General features: G+C 46.7%; 1 protein-coding gene across 2 annotated transcripts; it reads left to right on the plus strand.

Annotated features, from left to right (window-relative positions):
* Positions 1–6,357: 6,357 nt before the first annotated feature.
* On the plus strand, positions 6,358–12,544 carry RPS4X (ribosomal protein S4 X-linked). 2 transcript variants are annotated; one of them, XM_047716398.1, is made up of 8 exons: positions 6,358–6,439; positions 7,674–7,751; positions 8,226–8,406; positions 8,803–8,900; positions 10,198–10,369; positions 11,254–11,411; positions 11,955–12,103; positions 12,416–12,544. In XM_047716398.1, exons 1-7 carry the CDS (start codon positions 6,437–6,439, stop codon positions 12,054–12,056), a joined length of 792 nt encoding a protein of 263 aa, XP_047572354.1. In that variant the 5' UTR covers positions 6,358–6,436; the 3' UTR covers positions 12,057–12,103; positions 12,416–12,544. The 2 variants fall into 2 exon arrangements, with proteins under 2 accessions (XP_047572354.1, XP_047572353.1); XM_047716397.1 differs by lacking the exon at positions 12,416–12,544 and having other exon boundaries at positions 11,955–12,121.
* The last annotated feature ends 2,411 nt before the right edge of the window (positions 12,545–14,955 follow it).

The following is a 14,955-nucleotide window of genomic DNA, read 5'->3' on the forward strand; positions in this document are numbered from 1 at the left end:
AGGTCATGTTGCTGGGATTCTGGGATGAAGCCCCACATTGGGCTCCCTGCTCAACAGGGAGTTTTTCTCCCTCTCCCTCTGCCTCTGCCTCTCCACCAGCTTGTACACTCTGTCTCTCTCACAAATAAATAAATAAAATCTTTAAGAAATAAAATAAATTAAAATTAACATTAAAAAAATTTAAATGGTGAAAATGGTAAATTTTATGTTGTGTATATTTTACCACAATAAAAGTAAATAAATTAAAAAGACTGACCTTAACATGTGGAGCAACTGGAACTCTCGTAACTGCTCATGGCAATGTAAAATACTACAACCACTTTGGAAAACTGTCTGGCGTTTTTTTAAAAAGTGAAATATGCATTTCCTATATGACTTAGCCATTCCAATCATAGGTATTTGCCAAGAGAAATGAAAATATTTGTCCATAAAAAGACTTGTGTGGAAATGTTCACAGGCCAAAACTGGAAACAACCCAAATGTCTATCCGTAGGTGAATGGATGAGCTCATTGTGGTTTACCACACAATGAACTACTACCCAGCAATAAAAACGATAAACTATTGGGGCCCCTGGGTGGCTCAGTGGGTTAAGCCCTCTGCCTTCACCTCAGGTCCTGGTCTCAGGGTCCTGGGATTGAGCCCTGCATTGGGCTCTCTGCTCAGCGGGGAGCCTGCTTCCCCCCTGTTTCTTTGCCTGCCTCTCTGCCTACTTGTGATCTCTCTCTCTCTCTCTCTCTGACAAATAAATAAACAAATCTTTTTAAAAAAACGATAAACTATTGATACAATGCAAAAAATATGGATGAATCTCGAAATAACTATGCAAAGTGAAAGGTGCTAGACAAAAGAGAACATACTGTAAGATTTCCATTTCTTTTAAATTCTATAAAATGCAAATTAATCAGTAGTGAGAGAAAGCAGACCAGTAACTGCCTGGGAATGCAGGAGGACGGGTTGGAGTGAGGGATTACCAAGGAACAAGAGGAAATTTTCAGAGTGAAGAACATGTTCATTTCTCTTAGTTGTGTTGGTTATTTTAGATATATTCATCCATCAAAATGTGTCAAACTGTATATATATTTTTTAAATTTATTTATTGGGGCACCTAGGTGGCTCAGTCAGTTAAGCATCTGCCTTTGGCTTGGTTCATGATCCTGGGGTTGTGGAATTGAGCCCCTCATGGGGCTTTCTGCTCAGTGGGGAGTCTGCTTCTCCCCCTGCTCCTCCCCCACTCCCTCACCCTTGTATTCTCTCTCTCTCTGAAATAAATAAATACATTTATTTTTTTTTTAGATTTATTTCCAAGAGAGAGTGTGCACAAGCGGGAGGGACAGGAGAGGGAGATGGAACCCAAAGCAGACTCCACACTGAGCACAGAGCCCCATGAGGGCCTCGATCTCACGACCGTAGGATCACGACCCTGAGATCACAACCCGAGCGGAAACCAAGAGTTCAACGCTTAACCAACTGTGCCACCTGGGCACCCCCAAACCATATAGTTTAGATATGTGTGCTGTATTGTGTGTCAATTATCCCTCAATAAAGCTGTTTTAAAAATAAGTTTAAGGGAGTAGCCACGAGTGGTCAGGAGAGAATTGGAGTACGAATTCACTGACTGAGTCACTACTATGTTCTGTGAACTTGACACACCTTCCCTGATCCTTACAACCAACTGAAGAGTAAGGATTTTTATCCTTATTTTCTGATCAGTAACCTGATGTTCAGAGAAGTGAAGCCACTTGTTCATGCGCACACAGAGACAGATCCAAACTGTGCTCTTTCCACTCTGCCTCACTATGTCCCAGCAGTGTGAGAAATGGAAGAGAAGACAGTGCTGGCTCATCGGTTGCTGACAATAAGTGGATCAGGGAACATAAGCCATGAAGGGCTACTCTTTAAGACGGGGAGTCAGGGGTTTGGACTACTCCACTCGTAGCATCACTTATGACCATGAACCACTCATATACGTCCCTTCCCTCTGGTAACCTGGGACAGGATACTTGAGGATTCATATGTCTCAGTTCTCTCCTCACCATAGGCTCCACCTCCCAAGCCCACACTTAAAGAAATATGTATTGTGTGATTTCATTTAATGCTAAGGCAGTTCTTAGAACACAACAGAGCAGAGAAAGATCATTCGATACACTGTAGTGAGAAAATTGGTTAGCCGTTTGGGGAAAATAGAATTTTTTCTTTTTCTTTTTTCTGTTTGTCTTTATCAACCCCAGGCTGATACAGAATTAAATATATGCTGTTAAACAGAATTGAGTATTTAGCAGATCTTTGAACTGATGGTAACCTTCTAAGTTTTGAATTGACAGGAAGAAATTGCAAGAGAAAAGATCGATAGATTGAGTTCTATAAAATTTTGAAACGCTGTACACAGAAAAATGTAACTCAAAGGAAAATAACCAAATGGTAAAAATATCTGCCTCAAATATGACAGAAACTGATCTTCCAGGTTTCATAAAGCACTCATGCAAATCAATCAGACAAACACAACACGTCCCCCAAAGATAAATGGGTAGAGATACTTCACGCAAGAGGAAATGGACCGTACGCATACGGCAAAATGTTCACCCTCACAAGTAGTTTTTTAAGTGCAAATTAAAACAATCACATTAGTGAAAATTAAGAATAAGTAATTACCAGGCTGCCACGAGGACAGTATAATTGAAAGGATCTTCGGAAAAAGGTTTTTGGCAATACGCATACATGACTGCAAAGTGTTCAGGCTCTTAACATAGTGCTCTTTCTCCAGCAGTTACTGCCAACCACTCTCATGGGCTGAGCCCAGACGCACCTGTTCTTCCAAATGTGAGTCCCCAGCACAGATCGTGCATCTGCAGACCTCAGCCTATAAGACATCTCTGATCTGATGTCCCCCTCCTCAGCTGTGCATCTCACTCAAAGCAAGAACGCCTCCTCCTTTTTCTCAGTGAATGCACTACTGAGTCACCAAGCCAGAAACCTGGGAGTCATCCTAATTGCCTCTTTGTCCCTCACTCCTGCACATTCATCTTTTCCATCAGCTCCTGCCAATACTCCATCTGCAATGTCTTTTGAATCTGCCTCTTCCCCCACCCCCATAGTCACGGATGTGGGTCTCACCTGCTGTTTCTTGCTTGTATTGTTGAAATAGCCCTGACCCATCTCCTCCAAGGCACTGACACTTCCTTCAAGCCATTCTACAGGGAGCCATGGGAGTTACCTTTATAAAATACAAAGCTGATTCTGTGTTGTCCTTCAAATCTTTCAATGCACCCCCACCCATTGTATACCTACAGGCTAAAGTCCAAGATTCTTAAGGCTTAGAGGCCCTCTGTGCTCCAGACTGCCTTGCCACCATCTTTTCTCTGGTGAGCTTCTCCTGGTTTTCTGTCCCCTCCTCCCAGCTGGCCTCTCCCATTGTAATGGGAATTCCTTGCAAGCCGAAGAACGGAACGAGATCTTAATCATCTCTGCCTCCCTGGTTGGTAATACTGAGGTTGACACGGAGTAGGCGCTCAGTAAATATTGGGTGAAGAAATGGATTTCTTCTAAAGAAATCATTCAAAAATTAAAATTAGGGGCACCTGGGTGGCTCAGTCGTTAAGCATCTGCCTTCGGCTCAGATCAAGATCCCAGGACCCTGGGATCAAGACCCGAATCTGGCTCCCTGCTCAGCAGGAAGCCTGCTTCTCCCTCTCCCACTCCCCCTGCTTGTGTTCCCTCTCTCGCTGTGTCTCTCTCCGTCAAATAAATAAATAAAATATTTAAAACAAAAAACCCCCCAAAACCCCCACAAAAAACAAAGAACAAAAACAAAAATTTAAATTTAAATTTAAAAAGTCGTTCAACAGAAGGAAAAAGCTTATGAAGGAAAACGGCTCACTATAGCAGCATTCATAATACAGAAAAAGTGCAAAAAACTTAATGTTCAACAATAGGGAACTTTTATTAATTACGGGACAGCCATTTAACGGAATATGATGCAGCTGTTAAAATACTAATTATGAAGATTATGTAGCAACTCAGAAAGTGTTTATTATATAATAAAAGCGGAATACAAAATGGTCTGTATGCTAGGACTAAAATTATGTAGAAGTATGCACGCACACAAACTGATCAGAATGAGAACAGGAAAAGGAACAAATGAATACAGATGATGTGTTTAGGGTGTTTGGAGAGGTACTGTTTGTGATTTTCTTAAGCTCTTTGCAAATTCCCCTCGTTGTTGTTAGAATGTCTTTGTGCATAAATACAAACTGACAGAGGAAAAAAACATGTATACTGAAAAAGGTACTTGGATTCCCTCAAGTCCTTGGACAAGCTGTGGTACAAAAGTAAACAAACCACTGACCTGGGAGGCAAGAGACCAGCTCCTCACCCCACCCCCACCCCTAACTGGCTGTGGGATCTTGACTAAGTAAACTCTGCAGCTCTAGCCCCCATTTCTCCTACGCTCTCTGGCTGCGAGTCCCATGGTTGTTCCTCACTCCCAAAGCAAATCCCGTCATTTCTGTTCACTGTACCACCATCTCCTCCAATGACCTCGGATGGAAAATCTCAGAATTCCCCGTCCATTCATTGTCTTATCACCTTCACTCTCTCTAATTCCCACCTCCAGTCCATTGTCCCTCCTTTCCAATAATCATTTATAGCATGCTTCACTATGGGCCTGGTTTCAGATAGAGAGGAGTCCCTGCCCTCCTAGTCAGCACTGTCTGGTTGAGAAGAGCCAACATTTTTTTCCTCTCTTGCACCTTTTCAGACTGGGTAAAGTGGGGGGGGTGTAGAGACACATAAAGCAGGACCTCCTGAGTAATGAGCTTGACCCCGTGGTGGGAGGAGTTTAGGCACAGGCTGGATACTCTTGAGGGGTAATATAGTAAGTCTTGGTAGAATGAGTGGGCTGTTGACTCAATTTATTCATTCAACACGTATTTACCAAGTGCTGGACACAGCACCAAGCTCTCTGTTAGGTGGCAAAGGGCCTGACCAGATGAATTAGGGCAGTCTCTGTTATGGGGATCACGGAGATGCTCACAGTCTAGTGAAGGACAGACGAGGACACTACTCATTACACCGCAATGTGCAATGTGCTAAGTTCTTTCTCCGTGTTTGAACAAAGGGCTCTGAGGCAGAGGAATGTGGGATTGACCGTGCCTGCAGGGGCTGCAGGCTCACAGAGCAAGCCGGAAGGACTTGAGTTGTTAGGTATCCTTGAGGCTGAGGAGTGGGACTAGATACCCAGAAAAGGGGAGTGGGCTGTTCCCATGGCAGGTCCAGGCTGAGGAATCATCAGGTCCACAGGCAGGACGCTTGAAAGAGGCAGCTTTCTGAGAGTGGTAAATAGTTTGGAGTGGCTTAAGCTTTGAGGTTTAGGATGGGGGAAGGGAGCAATGAGTGTCCAGGGGCAGTCAGAGGCAGGTGAAAGGCGGTGAGACCTGAGAGACCAGGTAGGAGGGCCAAGGGCAGTTTCAAAGTAGGAAAGTAGTATGATTAGATCTAAGTTTTGGTAAGATAACCAGATGGTCTCTAATGTCTCCTCTCTTCCCTAAGACTTCATGGTAAGTGCCAAAAGTGTGCTATAGGAACTTAGGGGCAGGGTGCCAAGGTTCTAGCAAGGATCCTACCCTCCTGCCCCCTACACTCCACCACCTAAGCGATCTGGGAGAAGCAAGAGAGAATAAAAATGTTGGGTCTAGGGGCGCCTGGGTGGCTCAGTGGGTTAAGCCACTGCCTTCTGCTCAGGTCAGGATCTCAGCGTCATGGGATGGAGCCCCTCCCTGGGCTATGCACTCAGCCCCGAGTCAGCTTGGGGTTCTCTCTCCCCTCTCCCTCTGCTCCTCCCCCTGCTCTGGTGCGTTCTCTCTCTCTCTCTCAAATAAATATCTTTTTTTTTAATGTTGGTTCTTCCCAATTTACAGGATGGGCAGTTTGGCTGGCTCAAGGGAACTCGGAAAAAGGGACAAACAAAATATGTTTCAGAATTAATATTAAATATCTATTAAAATACATTCTGCTGAGAATACTCAGACTCATGAATCATAGACCTGCACCCCTTTAACAATACATTATATGTTAAGAAAAAAAATACGTTCTGCTGATTTTACAATCTCTTGTACGTGGGACTTCAATTAGCCTCACTCTGCCCTGTCCTCGAAGGAAGGGACCATGTCTAGCTCATCTTGTATTTCCAGCAGCTAACACTAAATCACAGCGTACCCGAGGCGCTCAGCAAATATTGGTTGCGGGGGAGGCTGGAGAAAGAGAAAATCGCCCAAGCTTCGACCCTATGACCTCCCACCAGCAGGTGGCAAGATAGAATCCGGGTGCTCTGGGAAAGGGCGGAACTGGGCGGAGCGTTTGCGGCTCCGTCGCGCGCAGCCTCCGACCTTCTTTTCTCGGGTACCGGAAGAAGGCGGTTCTCTTTTCGTTCCTAGCGCAGCCATGGTAAGGAGGCTTCTTCGCGAGCTCTCGGGGTTCATCAGCTTCCATCCTTCCAGAGCTGGGGCTACCCGGAGCTCCGGGGTCACCGCAGGGGGTAGTCGGGGGGAGGCGAAGGCACTGCAACCTGCGAGTGGACCAGGCGGGCTCGAGAGCGAACTGTGGCCCCGGGGAAAGGGGGAGATGGGTGCCGCTGGCGGGAAGGCCTCGGTGTCTGGCCTGGCCAAGATGCCTGCCCGACCACGCATCCCATCTCCAGCCGGGGCGGAGTGGGGGGATGGATGATGGGTCCGGGGCGGGTGGGTGCTGGGTAAGCCAGGCCAAGAAGCATTTTCTTAGTAGCTGTTACTTATTTATGTATCTGTTTATTTTTGGCACGGCCTGACTTGACGTAGTGTGGCTGGTAAGCATGTGTACACGACGTTAACATGCTTCCGCATTTTAAAGTGAAAGCAGTTCTCATCTGGTGCCCTTGAGTACGAGAGAGCAGCTCTCAGCACATGGTTTTGCTGAGAGCAGGTGACTGTTGCATGCACCAGACACTTTGTAACCAGGTGGTGAAGTTGGGAAAACTTTGCTATGTGACAGAGTAACCGAGTAGCAGCACAGATTGAACTCTTGCCCATTTCTGTTGCCGGCTGGCCCCGTGCCACAGTGTCCAACCCTTGGCCATTTTGCCAGAACGGTTTTGGGGGACGGGGGAGGATAGCCTCAAGAAGGGGGCACGCTTTTTTTTTTTTTAAAGATTTTATTTATTTATATATTTATTTGACAGATCACAAGTAGGCAGAGAGGCAGGCAGATGGAGAGGGGGAAGCAGGCTCCCTGCTGAGCAAAGATCCTGATGTGTGGGGCTCATCCCAGGATCCTGAGATCATGACCTGAGCTGAAGGCAGAGGCTTAACCCACTGAGCCACACAGGTGCCCCAAAGTGGGCGTGCTTTTAAGCGGTAACTTTGAAAATATTTAGAGCCCTCCCCAAAGACAGTAATTCCTAATCTCTGTCCAGCGGAGGGGGGCAGTTGAAGACGATGGAACCTATAGTATTTGCTACATAACTACGCTTTTGCTTCTCTGCATTTTGTCACTGGCCCCACACTTTCTAACCACACATTTTGCTGGAGAGGCAGCAGGAGACTGAGTTCTTTGAAGAAGTTAAGAGAATTGGTAAGCTGTTCTTGAAACAACCTGTAACCGTTTTAATGGCAATGAAATCTAAAACCCTGAAATTCTCCTTCAGGCTCGTGGTCCCAAGAAACATCTGAAGCGTGTAGCAGCTCCAAAGCATTGGATGCTGGATAAACTGACTGGTGTGTTCGTAAGTATCATATTGTAAGCATATATGATAAATTGTAAGTACCGTAAGGGACACGTTCAGGGAACCTGTTTTATACTTCTTTATGTACCAGGCATCCCTGATTACTTTTATCTGTAAATTATTTGGGCACAGGATTATGGGTAGAGTGTTCTTGTCATCCTGTTTTTGAAGGCATTCTGCTACCTAAGCGCATTCCGCCTCTTAGCTCTGCCTCATTCATTCCACATACCATATAGTACACTTACGTGGACTCGAAACTCAAATGTTCCTAGTGGGCCTGGACCTCTGAAAGGGAAAGATGCTATAAAGCTTTTTCGTTTGGAATAGTTTTACAAGTTTTGAACACCTCTTGTGTACCCAAATTCGGGGGCTGGTGAACAGACTTGGTGTCTATTTTAATGGATTTCAGGACGTAGGAAGTGGCTTTGAGTGAATCCCAACGTACGTTTAAGCTAATTTTAAATCATTTTACAGGCTCCTCGCCCATCTACTGGTCCCCATAAGCTGAGAGAGTGTCTTCCTCTCATCATTTTCTTAAGGAACAGACTTAAGTATGCCCTAACAGGAGATGAAGTAAAGAAGATCTGTATGCAGCGTTTTATTAAGATTGATGGCAAGGTCCGAACTGATATAACATACCCTGCTGGTTTTATGGGTAAGTGGTTGGTGGTGGGCACTTCGTGCTGGCTCCTTTTGGTTTTCTCTTCCTCTCCAAAATGGCGGTCATATTGAATATTGGTGGGCATTTTTTAATCAGTCACAGAAGTAAAGCATGACTTTGCCCTTCCTTTTCGTTACTAACCTAGCGTAGGGCTGTAAAGAGTCATGAATCGTTTCTCAAAACCGAATTCCAATTCACTTTTGAGTTTTGCATGTCATAAAAACAGGGTTTTGAAACATTAAGAGATTGGCTAGCTGTCATCATTGGTCTCAGGAGTTCTTGTTCCAATTTGAAATGGGAAGCATAGGGTGGTTTTTCTAGTGGTGTGGTGGTTATTCGGCATGAGGTAGTGGGGCTGTATAGTAACCTTAGTTACTGTTCTGATGTCAGATGTCATCAGCATTGACAAGACTGGAGAGAATTTCCGTCTGATCTATGATACCAAGGGTCGCTTTGCTGTTCATCGGATTACACTCGAGGAGGCCAAGGTGAGCATTCCAAACAAGCTGGGTCTTCATTCAGAAAGTTACTTGGTTCTAAGTGAGAGCCTGGAGTGAGTATGTGGGCCTGGTCCGTTGCAGTGAGGTAGATAAAGATTACTTAACTTCAGGTATACCTGAAAATAGCCAGTTAAGTTGGATGGGGTTCTGTTGTGTGTGCAGTTGCATGTCATGTTATTAAAAGTCCTGCTAAGAGTGGCATCACAGTTTGTCGCTGGATATCTAATAATTGATCCCCATTTGAAGTTAACACCTTCAAAGATCGTTTTATTTGATGGCAGAAAAAATTTTCTAGTTTAACAGTGGCTTCCAGGTTGTCTTCTAGAGGCAAGGAGAGTGATTTCTAAGATTTATTAGTACCTGAAGTATGGGTCCTTTTAAGTACAAGGGACCAGAAAACCAATATTAGTCCAATCTGATTGGCTCTTTGTCATGTCTCCATTTGTGGCTCTAGCTTTACTCTGGGGGAAAGGAAAGGTGTTAATGGAGGAGACTGGTCATCCTTCGGGCATTTGTTTGAGATAGTTCCCCTAAAAAAGATTACAGACATTGATTATTTAATCCAGTTTGTTGTAGTGGTTTTACACAAAAGTTTAAGGCCCCTTGAATTACTGGCTATAAATGAAGGTTAATTCAATTGGATGTTTCAGTTCTTAATTGCCTTAGCTGCCTTGTTCTCAGCAGGCTGGGGGGTATGTCCAGTGGCATCAAGGTGATTTGATTTACTTGGGGAAGGTCAGGGAGCGAAAGTCCAAAGTCCACATGCCTTGTGTGAAATGTTTGTTGATTAGGGGCACTGGTAATGCAATTGCAGTTGGTGAGACAAAACTCAATTGTGTGAAAGAAAGAGCCGCCCAGAGGCGCTTGTTAGGGGGCTGATGTGGGTAAGTTGGAGGGGAAAATTCAGGTCACCTCTGAGGCTTAAACAGCCTCTGGAAAGCAGGGTGATCAGCCCATGCACTGAGGGAGTCCCCCTGTTGGTGAATTAGGAGGTTGTAGAGCCTTTGATCCCTTGGACTTGAATGAGTGTGGTACAAGGAAAAGCCCTAACAGGAAGACGACCTTAGAGAGGGACAGCACAAAAGAAATTTACAGGGGGTAGGAAGTCAAGTCCAGGACACCATTCTGTACTTTGGGAAACCAGCAGTTCCTGTGTAGGGCTGTTGCCTTTAACTGATGATTGCATTTCTAACACGGTGACTTGGGGTTTCGAAATTACTTTTTGCTACATTTTGGAGCATGGTGCATGTAAGCTAAACTAAATGTGGTGAACTTGTGTTTCCAGTACAAGTTGTGCAAAGTGAGAAAGATCTTTGTGGGGACAAAAGGAATCCCCCATCTGGTGACTCACGATGCTCGCACCATCCGCTACCCTGATCCCCTCATCAAAGTCAATGACACCATTCAGATTGATTTGGAAACCGGAAAGATTACTGATTTCATCAAGTTTGACACTGGTAAGCAGCCTCAGTGCTACCTGGACGTCTTTATTTTGTCTGGGCATTTTCTTTAAAGCCTGGGTATAAGAGCTATTCTTTACTCTTGTTCTCTCTCTCTCTCAGGAATGTAATCAAGCATTAGGATTTGCACTGGGGCTAGGGTACAGGGTTTGGTTTTGTTTTGAACCCTCCTAGGTTCTGATGTACACCTAATTAGCAACCAGAGCTGGAGGTTTTATGATGTAAGGGATGGGGAAGGGGCAACTCGTGACATTTGAAGAAATGGGCAAGCAATGTGTAGAACTTCATGGTGTTTCATTTCAGCATGGCTTGGTGGTGATGGGGATGTGTTCTGAATGGGGGGAGTGGCGGCCTTGGGGAGCTGTGAGGGGTTGAACAGGTTTCCCTTGGGCGGAGGGCAGAAAACAGCCAGCCAGGTATGTGTAGTATAGTATGTTCACTTCCAGAGAGGCCCTAATGCTCAGAATATTCTGGGCGGATCTTTAGGTGTGAGAGAGAGGGGTGGGGTACATCCTAAGAGAACCCTGAGAGTCCTTGCTTGGCTAACCTATCCAGAGAAGTAAATTAAAATGGGAAAAATGGGGGCGCCTGGGTGGCTCAGTGGGTTAAGCCGCTGCCTTCAGCTCAGGTCATGATCTCAGGGTCCTGGGATCGAGCCCCGCGTCGGGCTCTCTGCTCAGCAGGGAGCCTGCTTCCTTCTCTCTCTCTGCCTGCCTCTCTGCCTACTTGTGATTTCTCTCTGTCAGATAAATAAATAAAAATCTTTAAAAAAAATGGGAAAAATGACTAATTTTGTCTTAAAGCTGTCTCTTGTCATTTGTCACATCGGGTTATGAGTTGGCATGGTGCCGGGCTCTAAGCAGATTACTTCTTCTCCTCAGGTAATCTGTGTATGGTGACTGGGGGTGCTAACCTGGGAAGAATTGGTGTGATCACCAACAGAGAGAGACACCCTGGTTCGTTTGATGTGGTTCACGTGAAAGATGCCAATGGCAACAGCTTTGCCACCCGACTGTCCAACATTTTTGTTATTGGCAAAGTAAGTCTGGGTTTCCCTTCCCAGATGCAGGGACCACTGGGAGTGCAGCGCCTGGCTCCCAGCCGCCTCTGCTGATCCTAGTGGAGAGCCTGTTCCGGGGTAGGGCTCAGCACAGTGCGGGGCCAGGGCCAACCTGGGCTCTTGCAGTATCACAGAATCCTGATCACCTTGCTTGGTGAAAAGTGCCAATGATGGAGTGAATATGCCTTATACTTAGGTTCGTTAATTTGCACCTGTGGGGCTGGATGGGGGGTGGTGCTAGTAGTCCACCTTGGACCTGCTTCCATAACTGTAAATCATTAACTACGAAGGGTACTGTAGTTTGCATCTGTTTGGGCAGCAGGTTTAATAGGGTGATGCCCGCGGCCCAGGCAGTGGATGTTTCTGCCGAATGGGCATCTGAATGTCTTAAGACTACCTGGCTGTTGCTAAAGGTGCTCAGGCCTCTGTTTCTTTAAATGAGATGACAGGTGCGGTGTGTGCCAAGCTGCCAGTGGGAGTTAGTGTGTGGTGGCTTGTAATGCTCCTTCTCTTCTCCCGCAGGGCAACAAACCATGGATTTCTCTTCCCCGTGGAAAGGGTATCCGCCTCACCATTGCTGAAGAGAGAGACAAGAGACTGGCGGCCAAACAGAGCAGTGGGTAGAATGGTCCCTAGGTGACGTGATTGGAAGTCTTTATACCTAATTAAAGGTCATACAGCACGATAAATTGTCTCTTTGGTGTTTGTTGTGGTTTGGGTTGGGGTTTTGTGTTCATTTATAGTTGCCTCCTGTTTGACTTACAGCTTGAAAAGTACATTGACTCCTCAGGCAAGCTTAGGCATTCTGTGATACATGGCTAAGATCTTTATTCATGAGAGACAGAGGGAGGGAGAAGGAGAAGCAGGCGCCCCACAGAGCAGGGAGCCTGACCTGGGGCTCAATCCCCAGGATCATGACCTGAGCCAAAGGCAGACGCTTAATCCACTGAGCCACCCAGGCCCCCCCCTTTGTCTTTTTTTAGACTGGACTCTGGGTGATGGGAGGGAGAACACAAAGGACTTGTCAAAGAAGGAGCAGCAACTAACCCAGGAGCCGGGAGAGCGGGGGGAGGGGGGGGGGCAGAACTCATCTGTTCTACTGATTCTTCACTTAAAAAATAATCAGGGCCCCTGGGTGGCTCAGTTGGTTAAGCAACTGCCTTTGGCTCAGGTTGTGATCTGGAGTCCCAGGATCAAGTACCGCATCAGGCTCCCTGCTCAGCAGAGAGTCTGCTGCTCCTGCTGACCTCTCCCCTCTCATTCTCTCTCTCTCAAATAAATAAAATCTTAAAAAAATAATAATAATCAGTGCCCTTCTTCCTCTGGTCTTCATTGCACTCATTGGCTCATCTTTTTCCCATTCTTGCCCAGCTTGATCTCACCCAGGGTGGAAATCTCCAGATGTGGACACAGTGCTTAAGTGCACGGGCTCTTGATGCAACAAAGCAAAGCACTTCCTTGGACTTAATCTAATGTCTCCAACTGCCACTGCAGTCCTCACCTCCATTCCTTGGGGGACTGTAAAAACTATCCTGTAGAAAGGCAACTTGTTCCTGCTCCCTGGAGTGTGTAGGGTCATGTCAGGCTTGCCTCTCAATCTTTTTTTAAGATTAATTTTTAGAAGGGGAGGAGTGGAGGGAGAGAAAGAGTCTCTGACCGACTCCCAGCTGAGCAAAGTCCAATACCTGGCTCAGTCTCCTGACCCTGAGATCATGACTGGAGCCAAAACCAAGTCAGTTCCTCAACCAACAACAACCATCCAGGTGCCCCTTGCCTACCAATTTTTAAGATTTATGTTAGAGGTGGGGCAGAGGGAGAAGAAGCAAATTATCAAGCAGAGTCCCTACTGAGCGCAGAGGCCGCCCTGGGGCCCGGTCCCAGTATCCTAGGATCATGAGCCTGAGCTGGCTTAACCAATTGAGCCAACCAGGTCCCCTGCCCACCATTTTTTTTTCCAAGATTTTATTTATTTGACAGAAAGGGGGAGTGGGAGAGAGCAGCAGGCTTCCTGCTGAGCGGGGAGCCCAGGACCCTGGGATCATGACCTGAGCCAAAGGCAGACACTTACCGACTGAGCCACCCACGTGGCCCCCTTCCCACCACTCTGATTGTTTCCCTCCCTACAAGGGACTAGCTCTCTTCCTGTTCCCCTATAAGACCTGACTTACAAAAACAAAAACCGCCTTTACCTCCTAGAGCAGGGCTTACCAGCCTTTATACTGTTGGCCCAGGTAACCTGGGGGTGGCTGTCCCATGGATTGTGGTATGTCAGACCACACCCCTGGCCTCAGACTACCAGGCGTTAGAGCATGCCTTCCGGTTCTGCCCAGTTGTGATCCCAGAATGACTCCAGACACAGCTCCCTCTTGGGGAGCAAAATTGCCTGCGTTCTGAACCACCATCCTATAGGTCCTGCTGTGTCTCACCGTCACTTTTTATTTAACAGCTTGTTGCAGCGACCTCTCAAGCTTACTAAATGATCCCCCCGTGATAGGTTTGGGGGTCAAAACCGTTTTGGACATCTTAATCTGAGGCGTGATGAGCCTGGGTAAGGTCACTTTGCATGTTACACTGGGCATGGGGAATGGTCCTCCCTGGTGCCCAGGTGTGTGGTCCGACAGAGAAGGAGGCCTGCTGAACATCTGTGGCTTGCAGTGTCTTAGCCCCCCACCCCCACCCTGATCCCCGGGGACTGGATCCTGGGCCTGGAGTCAGGAGCCGCAGAATAACAGCAGAATAATGATCTTGTCAACAGAACAGGGCACGAACTAATCAGCCAAAAGAGGTACGGCCCAGGAATCTCCCAAGCCGATTTGGCCCCACAGGGCTTCTCTGCCTTTCATACTGCAGACTCCAAAGCACCACTGGCTGGGGCTTGAGAGCTGTCAAACCCGGGGCCTCAAGACCTCAGCTTAAGCAGGTGAAAGGGAATTTCTTCGAGGACAGGGTCCAACCAAAGCACATCGGGGAGTGCTGTGCAAGAGGGCTTGCCAGACCTGTTGCTTCAGTGTGGCTGTCTTGTCAGGAGCGGAGCTCGGCAGGACAGGCCGTTCTGATGAGCCAGGCCAGAAGTAATCTTAAGGTGCCCCTTGAAAAATAGGCCAGGGAGACAGCGAAAGACCCAAGGGCAGGAGTCCCTAAGTCCTGGTGGATTCTCTTGCCGCCCCTCCGGATCACTGCCCCGAGGCTGCTCTTTCTAAGTCTCAGCCCAGCAGATGATGGAAGTGATTTGAATTTTAGCTAAGGAACCACAGCAAACGTGGGGAGTGAGAGGCCTCCCAGTTGGTTCTTTCCACCTGCGCAGGGGTTTCCTAGCTGCCTCATCATCCAGCCATCTTGCACAACAGAGGAATTGGGGTGTTTGGCTGCAGTCTCCTCGCATCCTTTTTTTTTCTTTTTATGTCTCTACATGTAAGTTGATTTCTGTCAGGTTTGTAATTCCAGTTAATATGAGTTACCAGAGTTATATTAGTTTCAGATGTACAATCTAGTGATTCGACAATTCCACACGGTACCTGCTGCT

The sequence above is a fragment of the Lutra lutra genome, chromosome X (assembly GCF_902655055.1).
Source record: "Lutra lutra chromosome X, mLutLut1.2, whole genome shotgun sequence".
NCBI classification, from domain to species: domain Eukaryota; kingdom Metazoa; phylum Chordata; class Mammalia; order Carnivora; family Mustelidae; genus Lutra; species Lutra lutra.